This window comes from Panthera uncia, assembly GCF_023721935.1.
Source record: "Panthera uncia isolate 11264 chromosome B2 unlocalized genomic scaffold, Puncia_PCG_1.0 HiC_scaffold_24, whole genome shotgun sequence".
NCBI classification, from domain to species: Eukaryota; Metazoa; Chordata; class Mammalia; order Carnivora; family Felidae; genus Panthera; species Panthera uncia.
The window spans coordinates 66,863,994-66,882,318 of record NW_026057580.1 but is presented as its reverse complement, the minus strand read 5'-3'; the positions used below and the strand labels follow the sequence as shown (position 1 = coordinate 66,882,318).

The 18,325-nt window shown below is 38.9% G+C and overlaps 1 protein-coding gene across 3 annotated transcripts in view; it reads right to left on the bottom strand.

Annotated features, from left to right (window-relative positions):
• AFG1L (AFG1 like ATPase) overlaps positions 1-18,325 on the bottom strand; it is a 195,972-nt gene that overhangs the window by 152,730 nt on the left and 24,917 nt on the right. For all 3 annotated transcript variants that reach the window (XM_049654104.1, XM_049654106.1, XM_049654107.1), the window contains one exon: positions 8,071-8,294. In XM_049654104.1, the coding sequence (XP_049510061.1) occupies positions 8,071-8,294 (224 nt within the window). The remainder of the gene's footprint in view (positions 1-8,070; positions 8,295-18,325) is intronic.

Sequence of the window (18,325 nt, the reverse complement as noted above, 5' to 3'; positions counted from 1 at the left end):
ATGTTTAAAGAAAAAGATACCTAATTTTATTTTACTTTTCACATAATCAATTTTCTCAGCCTCTCATCCATATTTATTGACTAGACCATCTTTTTCCCCACTGATTTTCAGTGCCAAGTCAATAGCATATCAAGTTTTCATTCAAGTTCTGAACTTTCTATTTTGTTCCATTTGTCTGTCTAATGGAACACTGAATGGTTCTGTTGACTAGAGGCAGGTATATATAAAGAGAGGTAATGGGAAATTAGACTGAAAAGCTAGACTAAGTACAGTTTAAGTAGAATTGTGAATATAATGAGTGGTCTCCCACCAGCCATCAAATCTGCTCAGGTAGCGCTCATTTAGAGCAGGAGTCAGCAAGTTATGACCTGTGGGCTAAACTCAGCCTGACGCCTGTTTTTGTAAATAAGTATTGTTGAAGTACATTTATTTATGTATTTCTGTGGCTGCTTTGACTACAGCAGAGCCGAGTAATTGGGAGAGAGGTCATACGGTTCCCAAAGCCTAAAATATTTGCCAAATAAGTAAATAAATAAATAATTGCCAACCTATGATCTAGAGATCTGACTATAATCTCAGCATAGATTCCACAGTACTGATTCCTCTTTATGGCCTATGTAATTTTGCTTCCATAACCAAAGTAGTCAGCTTTGGTTGATAAAGACAGAAAGCATTCCAATCATCAACATTATGAAGTAGGGCTATATCCCTTCCTTTAAATTCATTTCAAGGGACTTATTAAAGATATTCTCATCTATGTTGATGGCTTAGAAATTTCACCTTAGAAAATAAAACTGAATGCACTGGTTAATTATTCTGTGGATGGAAACAGGCCTATTACACTCTGTTTCTCAAATTTCAGATTTTAAATGAGTCTGGGATATGTTAGTTCTCAATAAACAATGTGGTCTGACTCCTGATCTTACTTCTTACAGACAATACCAACATTGGGTTAGGACATAATTTTGCTACAGCTTTCAGAAAATTTGATACAAGAAACATTCATTCAAAAATTATTCCTGGGGCACCTGGGTGGCTCAATCAGTTGACCATCTGACTTCGGCTCAGGTCACGATCTTGCAGTTCGTGGGTTCAAGCCCCACACTGGGCTCTGTGCTGACAGCTGGGAGCCTGGAGCCTGCTTTGGATTCTGTATCTCCCTCTCTCTCTCCACCATTTGCACCCTGTATCTCTCTGTCTCTCAAAAATAAATAAAAATGTTACATATTTTTTAAAAAGTAAAAAAATAAAAATATTCCTGGTCTTCAATAAAGCTGTATATAGCTACAGATGTTGCCCATTTGTATTCAATGTTGTTTATGGTTTTCTAATAAATGAAGGGATCAGAGAAAATTTAACCAAATCATGCTGCTCAACCCATTTTACCTATAGGAAATGTTGGTTCTAAGAAGAATGGAGAGAATAAGTATTCACTCCCTTAGGTGGAAGAGAGAAGGGAAGAACTGAGGAAAAGCAGCAAATAGCCTAGTCTTGGATTCAGACAAGTAGGGCTCCCACATCCCCTACGAGGAAAGGCTACAGCCCAGCATTCCAGGTATCCTGCTCATAGCCTCCAAGTACTAGAAGCCAGAACAAGAAAAGCATCAAGACCTGAGATTAGCTGGCTTTCAAGGCAGGACAGGTCTTTTCTACGCAATCTATGCATTGTTCTTAGGAGGGTAAGAACAAGTATCCAAATAAAAGATGATAGGATGTAAGAGGAAGTTGAAATAATTTCTCATTAGGGAAAAGCTGAAAATTATTTTGTAGAGAGCAGGAGGAAAAGGAAAGGAATACCGTGCCTTCCATTCCTATTCCCAGGTCTCTTAGGCTATGATGTCGCCTCCCAAGAGATGAAAAAACCTGGCTGCCTGTATACCCCTGATTAATGGAAACAGAGATGTTCACAGTAGCTCCACACTCTATTTAATTCTCTCCCTCCCTGACTCTAGAAATGCTTGATTTGGCTGTGTAAAAGTAATTCTAATTATAGTGATTTACATGAACTACTTACCATTTATGCCTAATTACCTCACAGCACAATAACAATTATGCATACATTAAATGTGTCAGATTAACCTGGTTGTAAGTTTTATTTGATAACAAAGGTAAAGTGTTCATAAATGCTCATTTTTCATAGTTTGTTGCTTCTATATAATGGTCATCTGCTCATAACTTTTTCAAATTTTTAATACAGAAAACATCGTTATACAGGTACATCAAAGCAGCCTAATACACTGCCACCAGTTTTTTTTCTCATCAATAATTCAGATGCATTTTATTTTAATATTATAGTTTAGCTTTACAGCAAGTTTCTTAGGAGTACAATGAAAAAAAAGTCCACTATAATGAACGTTTAAATATCTGCATTAAAAACAAATGCCCAGGGGCACTTGGATGGCTCAGATGGTAGAACATGTGACTCCTGATCTCGGGGTTGTGAGTTCCAGCCCCATGATGAGTGCAGAGCTTACATTAAAAACAAAAACCAGGGGCGCCTGGGTGGCGCAGTCGGTTAAGCGTCCGACTTCAGCCAGGTCACGATCTCGCGGTCTGTGAGTTCGAGCCCCGCGTCAGGCTCTGGGCTGATGGCTTGGAGCCTGTTTCCCATTCTGTGTCTCCCTCTCTCTCTGCCCCTCCCCCGTTCATGCTCTGTCTCTCTCTGTCCCAAAAATAAATAAAAAACGTTGAAAAAAAATTTTTTTTAAAAACAAAAACCAAATACTCATATAGCTAAGTGAAAAAAGTCACACAAAGACAAATGCTGTATTTTCCCACTTATATGTAGAATTCTAAAAAAGCCAAATTTGTAAAATGGTGGTTACCAGGGGCTGGAGCCTGGGGGAAATGGCAAAATACTGGTCCAAGAGTACAAACCACCAGCTATAGGATAAGTTCTGGGGATCTAATGTACAGCATGGTGACTAAAATTAATAATACTGTATTATATACCCAAAATTAGTTAAGACAGTAGATCTTAAATGGTTTATCACAAAAATAAAATGGTAATTATGTGAGGGGATGGTGATATTAACTAATTTCATTGTGGTAATCTTTTGTAATACATGAGTATCAAATCATCACATTGTACCCCTTGAACTTTCCTAAGCTAAATGTCAAAAATTTCTCAATAAGCTTAGAAGAAAAATAAAATCATAAATCCTACTTTCCAAAATCAACAAGTTTATAATTAAAGTTCTCCTTTCACTAAAAAAACCTAGTAGCCCAAATTTTCCTTCTTCTTGGCATATCAGTGCTTATTTTTAGAAGAAATAGGTCTCCAACTATGTGGTCAATTAATCTTCAACAAAGCAGGAATCCAATGGAAAAAAAGACAGTCTCTTCAACAAATAGTGCTAGGAAATTTGCACAGCAGCATGCAAAAGAATGAAACTGGACTGCTTTCTTACACTATACACAATAAATTCAAAATGGATTCAAGACCTAAATGTAAGACAGGGAACCATTAAAATCCTAAAGGAGGACACAGGCAGTAACCTCTTTGACATCAGCTGTAGCAACTTCTTACTAGATATGTCTCCTAAGGCAAGGGAAACAAAGGCAAAAATAACTATTGGTACTTCATCAAAATAAAAAGCATCTGCACAGCAAAAGAAACAATCAACAAAACTAAAGGCAACCTACAGAATGAGAGAAGATAGTTGCTAATGACATATCCAATAAAGGGTTAGTATCCAAAGTACATAAAGAACTTCTACAACTCAACACCCAAAAAACAAATAATCCAGTTAAGAAATGGACAGACAACACGAATAGACATTTGTCCATAAAAGACATATAGATGGCTAACATACACATGAAAAGATCACTCATCATCAGGAAAATACAAATCAAACCACAACAATACCACCTTACACCTGTCAGAATAGCTAAAATTAACAATAAAAGAAACAACAGGTGTCATAAGATGCTGAGAAAGGGGAACCCTCCTACACTGGTGGAATGCAAACTGGTGCAACCACTCTGGAAAACTGTATGGAGGTTCCTCAAAAAGTTAAAAATAGAACTACTCTATGACTCAGCAATTGCACTACTAAGTATTTACCCAAAGGATACAAAAATACTGATTCAAAGGGATACAGGCACCCGGATGAGCCCAAATGTCCCTCAACTGATGAATGGATAAAGAAGATGAGGTATGTATATACACAATGGGACATTACTCAGCCATAAAAAAAAGAATAAAATCTTGCCATTTGCAACGACCTGGATGGAGCTAGAGTGTATTACGCTAAACGAAAAAAGTCAGTCAGAGAAAGACATACTGTCTGTAAAAACTGGACCTTGGGCTGATGTTACTCCTCAATGAGGATCCAAAGCCCCTGAGGGAACCAGCCAGACTGCCCTTGCCCAGAATGGTGAGGAATTTCCTCTCTTGCCCTTCGGAGGGATCCTACCCTCCCTCTCCTTCCTCTCTTCGGGTCTTTGGCTGTATAACCCTAGTACTCCTCAGACACCTGAAGGTCTTGGCCAGGGTAGCTCCCTGGTGTGGTCTGAAGGTGAAGAACCCCGTCTCCTCTATTCAATAAACTTCTAGCTCTTTAAAAAAAAAAAAAAAAAAAACACTAAAGCTTTTATGTATGTTTTATTCAAATTATGTTAGATGTTGGGGTCTTTTTCAATGTTAAAGATTTGGCAAGCTTTAGGAACTACAGGATAAATACCATCACAAAGAGATGTTGATTTGTCTACAAAAGACTATTCACGGATGCATTAGGACCTAACAAATATAAGATTTCAGTAGATGTGTTTAAAACTACCGAGATGTCTAATCTCTTACTTCTATAAGATTACAACTACACCTTAAAACCAGGGATCCTATATACTAAATATTACATTTACATATTGCTAAATAGCTATCAATTTACTAGGCAGATGCATCACTTCCATATTCAGAAATCAAAAGACAAAATGTGGGAGAATACCCCTAAAAAGAGCCAAACAACAATTTTAAAGGAAAAAAAAAAAAAACATGTTGCATTGGCAACCAGATACTTTAATGATTAAAGGATACTTTTCACTGGATGTGAGTTCACCACTCACAGTAAGTTGAGCCCCAAGGATGATACAGAATGGGGAGGAGGAAAAAAAAAGGACTGTATTTCTAAAAGGGAGAGAAAGGACTAGAAACAGAACAAAATAGAACATTCATGAAAGCAATTTAACTCTCAGATAGCCAAAAACCCAGTTAAGTAAAACATCCTGTTTCCTGGCTATGACACGTAACTACGCCAATATTTTATTTGGAAGACCATCTGTATTACAAACTATAATTAGGTGCACAGTACATAAGCGGTCTACATTTTCCAAACTTTTTAGTTCTTTACTCACCTATAGACTTTTGGAAATATTGGAAAAAGAAGGGGTGGCCATCTAAAGGGATAACTCATTATTACTTCCTATAACCATTGTGCTGGACTGGCCAATCATAGTGGCCACCACACTCACAGTCTACTTCTAGGGGGAAATCACCACACTTATGGGAGCCCTGGATGGTACCTTAGGCAGAGATATGATCTGTACACTGGCTGGCGGCCTCTGAAAAACCCGGTATGAAAGCTCTGCCCAAACAGGGATAAAGTGATTGGATGTCCTATCAGGTTCTTACCCAGGAATTTAAACCACTGATACAGGAAGAGAGTTAATAAGCTGGTAGAACAAACAGAAATGGAAATGGACACGGGGGAAAGGAACAACAAAGTAAGTCAATGACATGAACAGCAGAGGACTGGAGGAAGAATCGGCAAGAACATGTTACTACCGCCAATCAAGTCACTGGCTGCTTTCAGAGCCACTGATGTAAAGCCGGCTGAGGCCTGGCTGTATGAGGGAGATGCCCTTCATTGTTATTTGCATATGTAGTCTTGCTCTAAATCTCCATTTCTTTCTGTAACCTAAATGAATCCCTACTCCATTTAACCAAAAGACATTTACACGATGACAGCCTTTTTCTTTCCATAAAAATAAAACTAAGTATACTCTAAAGACTTTTTTAAGTAAAATTACTTTGATTACAGGTTTTATTAAATTTATTTGAGAGAGAGAAAGAGTGTGTGTGTGTGTGTGTGTGTGTGTGTGTGTGTGCGCGCACAAGCAGGGGAGGGGCAGAGAGAAGGAGAGACAGAATCCAAAGCAGGCTCTCCACCATCAGCACAGAGCCCGATGTGGGGTTCAAACTCACGAACCATGAGATCATGACCTGAGTCAAGATCAAGAGTCAGATGCTTAACCAACTACACCACCCAGACGCCCCTAGAGTTTTTAAATAAAGTACTACTAACATATGTTATACTGAACCTTTCTCTAAAGGCCTCATGATAATAGAATATTTGTGTTGGTCAGGGGAAGATGGTTTGGCCAGTCAGTTAAAAGAAAACTAGTTTCTCTGGTTGAGCCATACTCTAATTCTTATTACTATTAATATCTCTCATAATTTGAAGATGACACTGCTGATGACAATGGCTTCTATAATGGGATGAGGGGCGCCTGGGTGGCTCAGTTGTTTAAGCGTCCCACTTCGGCTCAGGTCATGATCTCGCAGTTTGTGATATCTATCCCTGCATCAGGCTCCAGACTGATTGCTCGGAGACTGCTTGGGATTCTCTCTCTCCCTCTCTTTCTCTGCCCCTCCCCCCACTCTCTCGGTCTCTCTCAAAATAAATAAATAAACACTTAAAGAAAAAAAAAGGGTGCCTGGGTGGCTCAGTTGGTTAAGCATCCAACTTTGACTCAGGTCATGATCTCACAGTTTGTGGGTTTGAGCCCTGTGTCAGGCTCTGCACTGACAGCTCAGAGCCTGGAGCCTGCTTTGGATTCTGTGTCTCCCTCTCTCTCTGCCCCTCCCCTGCTCATGCTTTGTCTCTGTCTCTCTCTCAAAAATAAATAAACATCATAACGGAATAAGGAATGGAGTTTTCCTGTTGGTTCAGAATTTCAGCAAAAGCTCAAAGCTAAGGACAAGGAGAAACAAGTTTCCCTACATTCTAAAGAGAGTATTAGTCATACCCATGCAGGAATTACTTCAAAAAGAAAAACAAAAGGCAAAAATATTCCTAAAAACAAAGTGTAACTGAAGTAATCAAGGTAGAAAGCTGTTAGCTAAGTAAGGAATGCTGTGGCATCTATTTCCCTCAGATAAACCTCATGCTAAGAGCAGGTAGTCCCAAGAGAAGCATCCAAAAAGACCAGGATTGAGTATATAACAAGAGGATATCCCCCTCCTCAGCTGGATGCTTGTTTAGGTGAGGAAATCCACAGGCAGGTACCGAAGCAGGCTATTGAAGTGTTCATGGAAATACTTGACACGTGTTCCCAGGAGGGTTACTGATGCTGAAGTATGGATTAGAGAAAGGAGATGTTATTCTCCCTGTGGCCTAAGTGGACACCATAAAAGGTGTCCTGGCTAGAGCTGTCCTGAAAGGAGCCTACTCAAGAAGGTCAAGTGTAAAGGCAAGGGGAGGCAGCAGAAAGCAGTGTTGCAAGGTATTCAACTAGAGTCCTAAGAGATCCAAAAATGGAGCAGTGGGGAGGTCCCCCCAGGGTCCAAAAGAACCCCCCATTGTGCCCCTCAACAAAGATCTAGCATGTCAGTGTCTACCACACCAAAAGCTTTTAACTGGTCACTGAAGACTCCACTGTTTTTCTGTAATCTTCCTTCCCTCTCATCCTGACCCTGCAGAAGCCAGGCAAGCAGAGAAAGGAGGAGGAGGGGAGAAAGGGGAAGAACAAATCACTCCGCCTTCTGCACTGCTGATCCTGGGACAGGCCTGAGCTAGAGACAGGGGAAGTGTTTGAATTGCACAGCTGTCATTTGGACTAGACTGCATCAGTCATTACCTAAATATGAAGCTATCTGAATCTCCCCCACCCAAAGGTAAAAGAAAGCTATGGAGCATCAAGAGATCAGGAATGGAGATCCAACAGAGCTTGTTTAAAGGAACTGGTGAGAAATCTTGAAGCGGTTTAATGATTATACTAACTGCACTTAATCCATTTTATAGAATGCCTACACCTTTAACTGTTTGATCTTTAATATCACACAAATCTTACCTTTGAAAAAAGACCTCCTGCCTCTATATCATATCCTTTAAGGTCCTCGTGTAATTTCTGCAAACACTGTATGACTCTTCTTTGATGTTCATCATCCTTTAGCTCATGAGCTTTGATCAGAAAGTCATAGTGGTCCAGTGGTCCATGGCAAACAGCCAAAGCTTTTGAATAAACCTCTGTAGTCGCAGTTGGAGACATAATCTCAGGTGTCTGAACTGTATAGGCTATAAACAAAAAATATATACAACTTTAGACTTTCTTAAAGGAAAGTATTTCATAATACTCCACAGGTTTCTTAATGGTCACATTAAAACCTTTCTGTTACAAGTATGTATATGTGAGCAGTTATTATAAATCTCATTTTTATTAAAACACATTCTGTTCAATAAATATAATCATCTCCTTTTAATAAAAACGAGTAGGGGCACCTGGGTGGCTCAGTAAGTTAAGCGTCCAACTCTTCAACCCTGAGCTGCTAGCGTAGAGCCTGCTTGGGATTCTCTCTCTCCCTGCCCCTCCCCTGCTCACACTCTTTCTCTCAAAATAAGTAAACATTTAAAAAACTAAAATAGGGGCACCTGGGTGGCTCAGTCGGTTAAGCATCTGACTTTGGTTCAGGTTGTGATCTCACAGTTCGTGGACTCAAGCCCCATGTCTGGCTCTGTGCTGACAGCTCAGAGCCTGGAGCCTGCTTTGAATTCTGTGTCTCCCTCTCTCTTTGCCTTGGCCCCGCTCACACTCTTGTCTCTCCCTCTCTCAAAAATAAACATTAAAAAAAATTAAAACAATAAAATAAAAAGGAATAAACTGCAAACCCCATAAGCTATCACTGTAACCCCTCTTCTAAAAACCTAACCTGCCACAGAGTCTCTGCTTTATCTCTACTCCATTAAACAAGCCACTTCGGTTCATCAGATCCTTCCCCACAGCAGGGCTGGCCCCTCTGAATTAGGCCTAATTCTGGCTCTTGAGTACCAAGGCAGAGACACAGAGACTAGTCACAAAGTGTTTTCTACTGCCCCTTTATTCTTTATTCTCCAAAACCACACAGCATTCATATATTACCACATTGATTTCAGCCCTCTGCTTATAAGATTCCTTCCCTTTTCCACAACTTTTAAGTTGGACACAAAGAGGTGAAACACAATAGAGTGTCTGTTTCAAAGCAGTGAGGTTTTCTGATCCTTTTTTTAGCTTCTCCTGGGAGAGAAATGACTGTCCGTGGCAAGATCAGTCATAACTATTTCTTACCTGGGGCAGGTTTCAGTGAGCAGAAACTCCCTTTCTATTTTTATTTATTCTTTTACTTTAGTATAATTGAGATACAATGTTATATTAGTTTCAAGTGGACAACATAGTGATTCAATAATTCTATACCTCATGCAATGCTCACCACAATAGATGGTCACCACCCATCACCATACAAAGTTATAATATTGACTATCTCTCTCCTTATTTTGTAAAAGCAACAATAAACAGCAGCAACCTGGCACATTTTTAGATAGGGCTGTGCCCATCTTTGAGTCTGACAAAACTTTTGCAAAGACACACTGTATTGTTCTCATTTCATTGAATACCATGTTTCCTTTGTTTCAGTAACATGAAAATTACTTACCTTGGGGAAAAAATGAACAGTCAAGGTTATTTCCATCTTTTTCCCAAGAGAGGAAAAAAAAAATTCTAAATAAATCACGAATGTTGGGGATAGGGCAGGGCTGTCTTCTAACAGCTGTTCTTCCTTTCTGAATAAAAGTTTTAGCTGGGTACAAGGCTGCCCAGTTAAATAACCCATTTCTGGCCTCTCAAGCAGCCAGGCACAGCCATAGGACTGTTTCTAACCAATGGGATGTAACCTGAAACAAGCAGCTCTGGTGCATGCCCTTACAGAGAAAGGGCAAACCGCTCCTGCTCCCCCTCCCCTTTTTCTAACTGGCATGTAAGTATAGGCACTGCAGCTGGAAAAGCCATCCTGGCAAGGAGAGGCCCGCAGAATGCTGAGCAAAGCAGAGCAAAGTTCTCCAACAATGTTAAGCTGCCAAATCAGCTCCGGACCACCTACTGGATTTTTATGGAAAAGAATAAAAAACTTCTATCTTGCTCTTCGACCAGGTCCTCAGCCAATCATCCGTCCATACTACTCCTTTTACATGGCAAATACTCTAATCCATCCCCTCCCACTCTTCCTCATATCACCACACTAGCTGGAATTCTCATGATCTCTGGCTTGGCCTCCCTGCCTCTGATCACCTCCACTGACCCCAAATTTACCACAATCTCTAAATTATCTTCCATCAACTATAGAAATGATCTTGCTAAAATCCAAGTGTGATTTTATCAATATTTACCTTGAAATTCATCTCCTTGTTTTTAAAGGATGGTTTTCAAACATAATTTTAACAGCAGCATTGTGGGGGTTTTTTTGTTTTTTTGTTTTTTTACATATAAAACATTCCATGGAATCCTAAATTTATTAAAGAGAAAAGTGGGAGGGGAGCACAAAATCCCACCCTCTTCACATCGCCTCTATTTCTACAACTGTACCACCCCTATTTCTAAAGCAGCCCTGAAACCACTTTTCCACCTTATAGAATCACATTAAGTACAAACAGTGTACAGAAAAGAGTGAGCACAGCAGGCCTGAGATTACTGTCCTTGGAAAGGTCTGCTTACACGGTGGGCCCTTGGCTGGGAACTTGGATTCCAAGAGGGTTCCCACCATTCCCAGAAATGGAGTGACTCGCTGTGCCTGAACCGTTTATACCATGTATAAGCAACGTGGCTTATGCTGAACACCTAGTTTCCTTCTACGCATATAGAATGTTAGTACATGCTATGCAATAAGTAGCTATGCGACCGTCCCCACTCCACCCTAGGCATTGAGTCTCTATGGGGCTTCCCTAACAGACAACATTTCATATCTGTTGTCACAATTCATTACTGGAGAAACCAAGTATGTCTTATGTGACTCCACTAGGAGAAGACTCGTGGAAGCTTGCACCTAACTTCTTCCAGATTTTGCCCTGCATGCCTTTCCCCTTTGCTGTACTGTGTTTGTATCCTTTTACTGTAATAAATCACAGCCGTGAGCGCAACCATATGCTGAGTCTTGTGAATTCTCCCAACAAGTCACCAAACCTGGAGGTAGTCTTGGGAATCCCCAAACACAGTAGTATCCTCATTCTGGGGTTCGAGAAATCCAGAACAGGGCCCCAGTCTGCGTTTCCAGACTACTCTCCCTCTACTCTCCAAAAGGCATCCACTGATACAAGAAACAATTGAGCATCCATCACATGTAATGGGTAACAGGGTAATAGAGAATATCAAGGTTGCTTTTTTTTTAAATTTTAAGTGGGGGTGGAAGGGCAAAAAAAATGCAGCAGTAATGTATCAGATCAACTGGCACTAGCAAGTGAAAGAAATCTGGGTACAGAGAAACTGGTTACGAAACTATTCTGGGTGGGAAATAATAAAGGCCTAAATTGGGACGGGCAGTAGTAGAAATGTCAGGAAGCTGGTTAAATGGAAAATGCAAAGGGAGATTCAGTAATGGGAGTTGTCTTCTAGTCAAGTGGATTACTCAGCACATCTCAAATCCATTCTTTCATTTCATAGTGCCTTTGTTCATACAGATTCCCTGGCTGGACATCCTTCTCTTCCAGCCTCTGCCAGCCTAATCTCTCCCTCACAGAACCTCACCACCCCTCAAAGTCCCTCAGCTCCCTACCACCAAAACCTCCAAACTCACCTGTATTTACCCCATCCTTTTCTCTTTCCTTAGCCTAAGAGTTGTTTCTCATTCCATCAAGGATATTAATGCCTCCTTGTTCTCTAATCAGAGGCTTTCAAATTTTTGAACCCTCTTTAGTCATCATGATCCAATATTCACTCATGTATAAATAACTGAAAAACAATTTTCATGAAATAAGACATTTAGTAAGAGTATAAATGGTTTAAAAGAAAAATATGCATGACATACTCTGGTATTTTTAATAATATTTTACTATATGTATGTGACCTAAATATGTGCCAAGAACTACTAGATTTAGTTATATTAAATGCCATATATTATACCTATTTACCTTTTTGTTTTCTGTCTGCCTTCCCCACCCAGAGTGTGTGTGTGTTTGTTTGTTTGTTTGTTTGTTTCCCCCCAGGGTATATGCTCTTTGAGGACAGGAATTTTTGTTGTTTTGTTTAATGCTGTATATTCCCCAATGAACAGTGCCTGGGGCATAACTGGTGCTTATGAAATATTTCTTGAATCCCCTCCCTTCCTACCTTTCCAGAGATGTCATTCTCTTCACTAACCACCTCTGTATTATATCATCAACCTTCCCCTCTCTACCAGCTTTTTCATACCGATTCAACCCTTTCTTATCTTCAAATTATATACTAACAACAAAACCAGTCATAAGACATCTGTTCTTCCTCCTTTCCTTCACAAGCCAAACCACTTGATTACCTTTACTTCTTCTGGCCACTACCTCACATCTTGCTCAATTCTCAACCCATTGTGGTCAAGCTTCTACTGAGACAGGTGCTGCTAAATTCACCCAAGGCCTACTATTGCCAAATCCAGGAGCTACCCTTCAGTCTTCATATTCCTTTTCACAATCATAAAATATCTGATTTTTAAAGGTAGTCATTAGAAAGATCAGGACTGTGGGCAAAGCACGTTGTTTCTCTTGGTCCACAGAGAGGCTTAAGTTCTTTGCTTCTGATTTTTCACTAGCCTAACATCGTTATTTAGTAGTATATATACTTCACCTGCATTTTTCAAAAAAGAGAACCAAGGCACACTGAAGATAAGACATCACTTCAGCTAGTTAGCAGGCATAAAAAGAGAAATAGCAGTTATCCAGTTCCACATGCAAGGAGCCTGAAAGTTGCCAGTCTATCCTAACAATGAAAAAGCTAAGCAGACTGAAAAAACAACATCTCTTCCCAGATCCATAGGACAAGGGAGGATGCAGGGCAAACCACTGCCCCTAAGATTAAAGAGAAAGACAGGCAAACACAGGGAGTAATCGCTTACCGGAGCAGAGACTCACGAGTGGAAACCATCCCAGGAACCAGTGCCAGGGTAGGAAAACCTGAACTTATTTGACAAATTGCTAGAAGCTCAATGTGAACAACTCAAGATTTAAAAACTCCAGGGGTAACCAGCATAGAGGGGCTCCCATACTTTCCTGAATTTTACCTCCAAGAGCTCAACCAAGTTCTTAGTATCAATACAGGAAAAATCCCCTTGGGCTTCTAAATCTTCTAAATCTGAGCTGTCAGCACAGAGCCTGATGCAGGGCTCGAACCCATTAAATGTGAGATCATGACCTGAGCCAAAGTAGGATGCTCAACCGACTGAGTCACCTGGGTGCCCCTACTTTCTTTATTCTTAAATGATTTAACACATAACAATTTGTTCAAAATAATAGCAACAATGTATTCAATCATTTATGCTTAGGCATAGGTCATATATATGTTTATGCATGCTTATATATAAGTGAAATAAATAACAACAATAATACAAGGGACAGAAGAGAGCAGTTGGGATTATTTTGTTATTATAACATGGTCCTTGCACTACGTTTGAAGTGGTGTAGTGTTATTTGAAAGTGGACTTGGATCAGCTGTGAATGTATACTGCAAAATGTAAAAAGAAATATAACTGACAGGCTAAGAAAGAGAAAATGGAATCATAAAACACTCAGTTAAAACCACAAAACACAGAAAAAGAGAAGTCAACAAAAACAAGAACAAAGAACAATGGCAACAGCTAGAAGATAACAAACATGTAGATATTAATCCAACTATATCAATAATCACTTTGAAGATCAATGATATAAATGCATCAATTAAAAGACAGTGATGGTCAGAGTGGATCAAAACACACAAGGCCCAAGTATATGTTGTCTACAAGAAACTCACTTTAAATATAAAGACATATGGATTAACAGTAAATGAATGGCGAAAAATATATACCCTAACACTAAAGAAAGCAGGTGTAGCTGTATTAATTTAGACACAGCAGATTTCAAAGCAAGAAAACTTATCAGAGGTAAATAAGGGCATTATATTACATAATGATAAAAGAGTCAGTTCTCCAAGAAGAATCAATCCTTAATGCATATGCACCTAATAGCAGAATATCAAACTAAACCATAGGATGCTAGAATTGACAGAAATATAAGGAGAAATAGATGAATTCACTATCATAGCCAGATATTCTAACATCCCCCTAGCAGAAGTGGACAGATCCAGCAGGCAAAAAACTCAGTAAGGACATACTGAACTCAACATTAACAATCAACTTGCCCTAACTGACATTTATAGAATACTTCATCCAACAGGGGAATACACATTCTTCCCAAGCTCACATGGAACATTCACCAAGACAGACTACTTCTAGGCCATTAGACACATCTTAACAAAGTTAAAAGACCTGAAATCATATAATGTCTGCTCTAGACAACAACTCATTGAACCACAAATCAGTAACAGAAAAGTAACAGGAAAATTCTAAAACATATGGAGATTAAACAATACACTTCTAACTAACATATGTGTTAAAGAAGAAATCTCAAGAAAAATGTACAAGACCATATACCCTCCACAAAAAATTAACTCAAAATGGATCACAGACTTAAATGTAAGACACAAAACTATCAAATTCCTAGAAGGTAACATAGGAGAATTATAAAAAGACATAGAAGAAACCTACACACTCTTGAGTTATGGTGATGACTTCTTAGACACAACACTGAAGGCACAATCCATGAAAGAAATAATTGATAAGCTGGACTTCAATTAAAATTTAAAACTTCTGCGAAAGTCAATGCCATGGTGTCATTGGAAGACAAGAGACAGAACAGGAGAAAATATTTGCAAAAGACCCATCTGATAAAGGACTGTTCTACAAAATATACAAAGAACTCTTAAAACTCATAAGAAAACAATCCAATTTAAAAATGGGCCAAAGACATCTCACCAAAGAAAATATACAGATGGCAAAGAAGCATAGGAAAAAATCTATCTACACATCATATGTCATCAGGGAAATGCAAAGCAAAATAATAATGAGACACCACTATTCGCCTATTAGAATGGACAAAATTCAGAACACTAACAAATGCTGGCCAGGATATGGAGCAAGAATGTATTCCCATTCATTCTTGGTGGGAATACAAAATGGTACAACCACTTGGGAAGATTGTTTGGCAGTTTCTTGCAAAACTAAACCTACTGTTACCATATGATCTAGCAATCATGTTCCCTGGTTTTTAACTAAAGGAATTGAAAACTTAAATTCACACACACACACACAACCTGCATACAGATGTTCACAGGAGCTGTATTCATAACTGCCATAACTTGGAAGCAATCAAGATGTCCCTCAATATGCAAATGGCCAAATAAATTGGTACATCTAGACAATAGAATATTATTCAGCGCTAAAAAGAAATTAGCTATCAAGCTATGAAAACACATGGACAAAACTTAAATGCATATAACTAAGGGAAAGAGCCAATTTGAAACAGCTGCATATTGTAAGGTCAGATATTCTAACTATATGACATTCTGGAAAGGACAAATCTATGGAGACAATAAAAAGATCCATAGTAGACAAAGGGTTGGGGACAAAGGGAGGAGGGAATAGACAGAGCACAGAGGATTTTCAGGGTGGTGAAAACACTCTGTATAATACTATAATGATGGATACATGTCCTTATATATACATACATACATACCCATTGTTCAAGAGTGAACCCAAATGGACTTTAGGTAATTATTATGAATCAATGTAGGTTCATCAGTTCTTATAAATGCACCACTCTGGTGAGGGATATTGATAACAGGGGCACCAATACATGTGGGGGGCAAGGGGAATGTGGGAAATCTCTGTACGTTCCTCTCAATTTTGCTGTGAACCTAAAATTGATCTTTTTTTAACTGATCTTAAAAAAAATGTCTAAAAAAGAGAGAGAGAATCAGACAAGACACTCAAGGCTGAGAGATTGGCCAGCTTGGGCCTGGAGAGCAGCTGTATAAATTGAAACACAAAAGACTTCTCAAAAGCTGCACTAAATTAAATCTGTTACTACATCAGTGTACACAAATTATGGGATGCTGCTGCCATATTATTTTGATTTGTATTAATTTGTCTTATTGTACTCCAAATGGACAGTGGGAAAATGCCATTCTGAAGATCCACACAGCGATCTACAAACATAAATGGAAGATTTTAGAGGCCCATAAAGCCTGCACTGTTCTAATGCCTCAATTTGTACCTGATTTTACCATTTTCTCTTAAATGTTTTAAGAAGATCTCACTACACTCCATAGTTCACATGCTACAAGACTTAGTCAATATCATGATGTCCTTCTGTCTGAGTGCTTATGACTTCCTAGATAGTATTTTAACAATTATTTCTACCCACCCTCCACCCCAGGAAAAAATAGTTTCCCCAACCTTTGAGTGAATTTGTGATTATTCCGATTTCCTTTTTTTTTTTTTTTAAGTGAACATAACCTCAGGATTCTATGGTCTTCATATTAAATAAAAGATGAAGCGTAGAACTGGATCACTTGGCCCTTTCTCTTATTGCCTCCCAGTTCAAAATGCCTGCATGTCTTAACGGCCAGCACTGCCCAGATCTGCGGTTGGGTTCAATGCATTCAGGCATCATCACAATCTCCTTTGTAGTTTTAGCTTTTTCTCAGAAAATCTGTTTAGTCTGCCCACCACAGCCTCTCTGCTTCCTGTAATAAGACCACTTTCCCTGGGCTTACAAAAAAATCCTTGCCCTTCTTGTCCCATGTCACTTCGTGCCCCATTTCTTACAGGAAATGCCACAGGTTTGGGGAATATTTACCATGTTTGTTTGCTGGGGCACTATTGGCAGGGAGAGCAATTTGGAAGAAAACAATTCTGAAGTTCTGCAGTCTACAAGCTAATACACTCCACTTAACTAGTCTCACTACATTAATAAATACTAAGCTACAATTACACTGGTTTTAATGGCACATGGTAGCATATAATGCAGAAAGAAGAGGCAACTACATAGCACAATTATAAAGAAATTGGAAAAAGGCAAACTCACCAATAGCCCTGACAAGAGCTATTATAGAACACACAGTTCTTTTTTAAACAAGGTCTTAATTTATGGTTCATGACCGGGGTGGGGGTGGAGAGGTCTGGGAGCCTATTAAAAACAAACTATGGGTATGTATATGTGTTAATTGTGTATTTTTTCTGAGGCAAGATCTCTGAACATACTACAGCCTCCTTTGAATTGTCAAACAAGTTTGTGAAAACTGGTTAAGAACCACTGTTTTAAAGAATTACCAAAATTTAAGAGTTTTAGAAGGAAAATCTATTAATAGCTGCTCACTTTTTTTGAGCACTCACCGTATGCCATGGACTAGAGTAATGACAATTATTTTTATTAATACTCACAATCTTATTATACAAATAACTAAAAAATCCAGGGATAAATTTGTTCATTCATTCATTCATTCATTGTTCGCTGAAAACCAGCTACATCTGGGGTATTATTCTTGACACCCGTGAAAAAAACACACTAAAAATTCCTTCCCTTGTGGAGCCTTCACTCCAGTCAAGGGGAGAAGAGACAAAAAATTAAAGGAGCAGACAGTGATCTGTACAGTGATGAAAATAAAAGGGATATCCTAGAGTCTCTGACCAATAGCCTAGGCATTCCCAGAGACTTTAATAGAAATATAGAATCTCAAGCCCCACTTCGAAGTCTGAATCAAAATTTGCATTATAACAAAACACCTGAGTATTTCATATACACATTAAAGTTTATGAAGCACAGGAGTGCTTGGGTGGCTCAGTAGGTTAAGCTTCCAACTCAATTCAGGTCATGATCCCAGGATCCTGTGATCAGGTTCCACCTCAGGCTCCACACTTAGTGTGGAATCTTTTTAAAATTCTCTCCCTCCCTCTTCCTCTGTCCCTCCCTCTCTCTCTCACTTTCTAAAAATAAAAATAAAAATAAAAATAAAAATAAAAATAAAATAAAATAAAATAAAATAAAATAAAATAAAAGCTATTACCTATATTTTCTTAAGTAGTAGCAGAGACCAGTTAGGAAACTATAACAATAATCTAGCTCAAAGATCCCCATAATTTGGACCAGAGTTAGCACTGCAACTTAAGTAAACTGATGAAGATCATGTGGCTATTAACAGTAGCAGCAACAACTGCTGACCTCTACTAAGTACTTACTAAGTG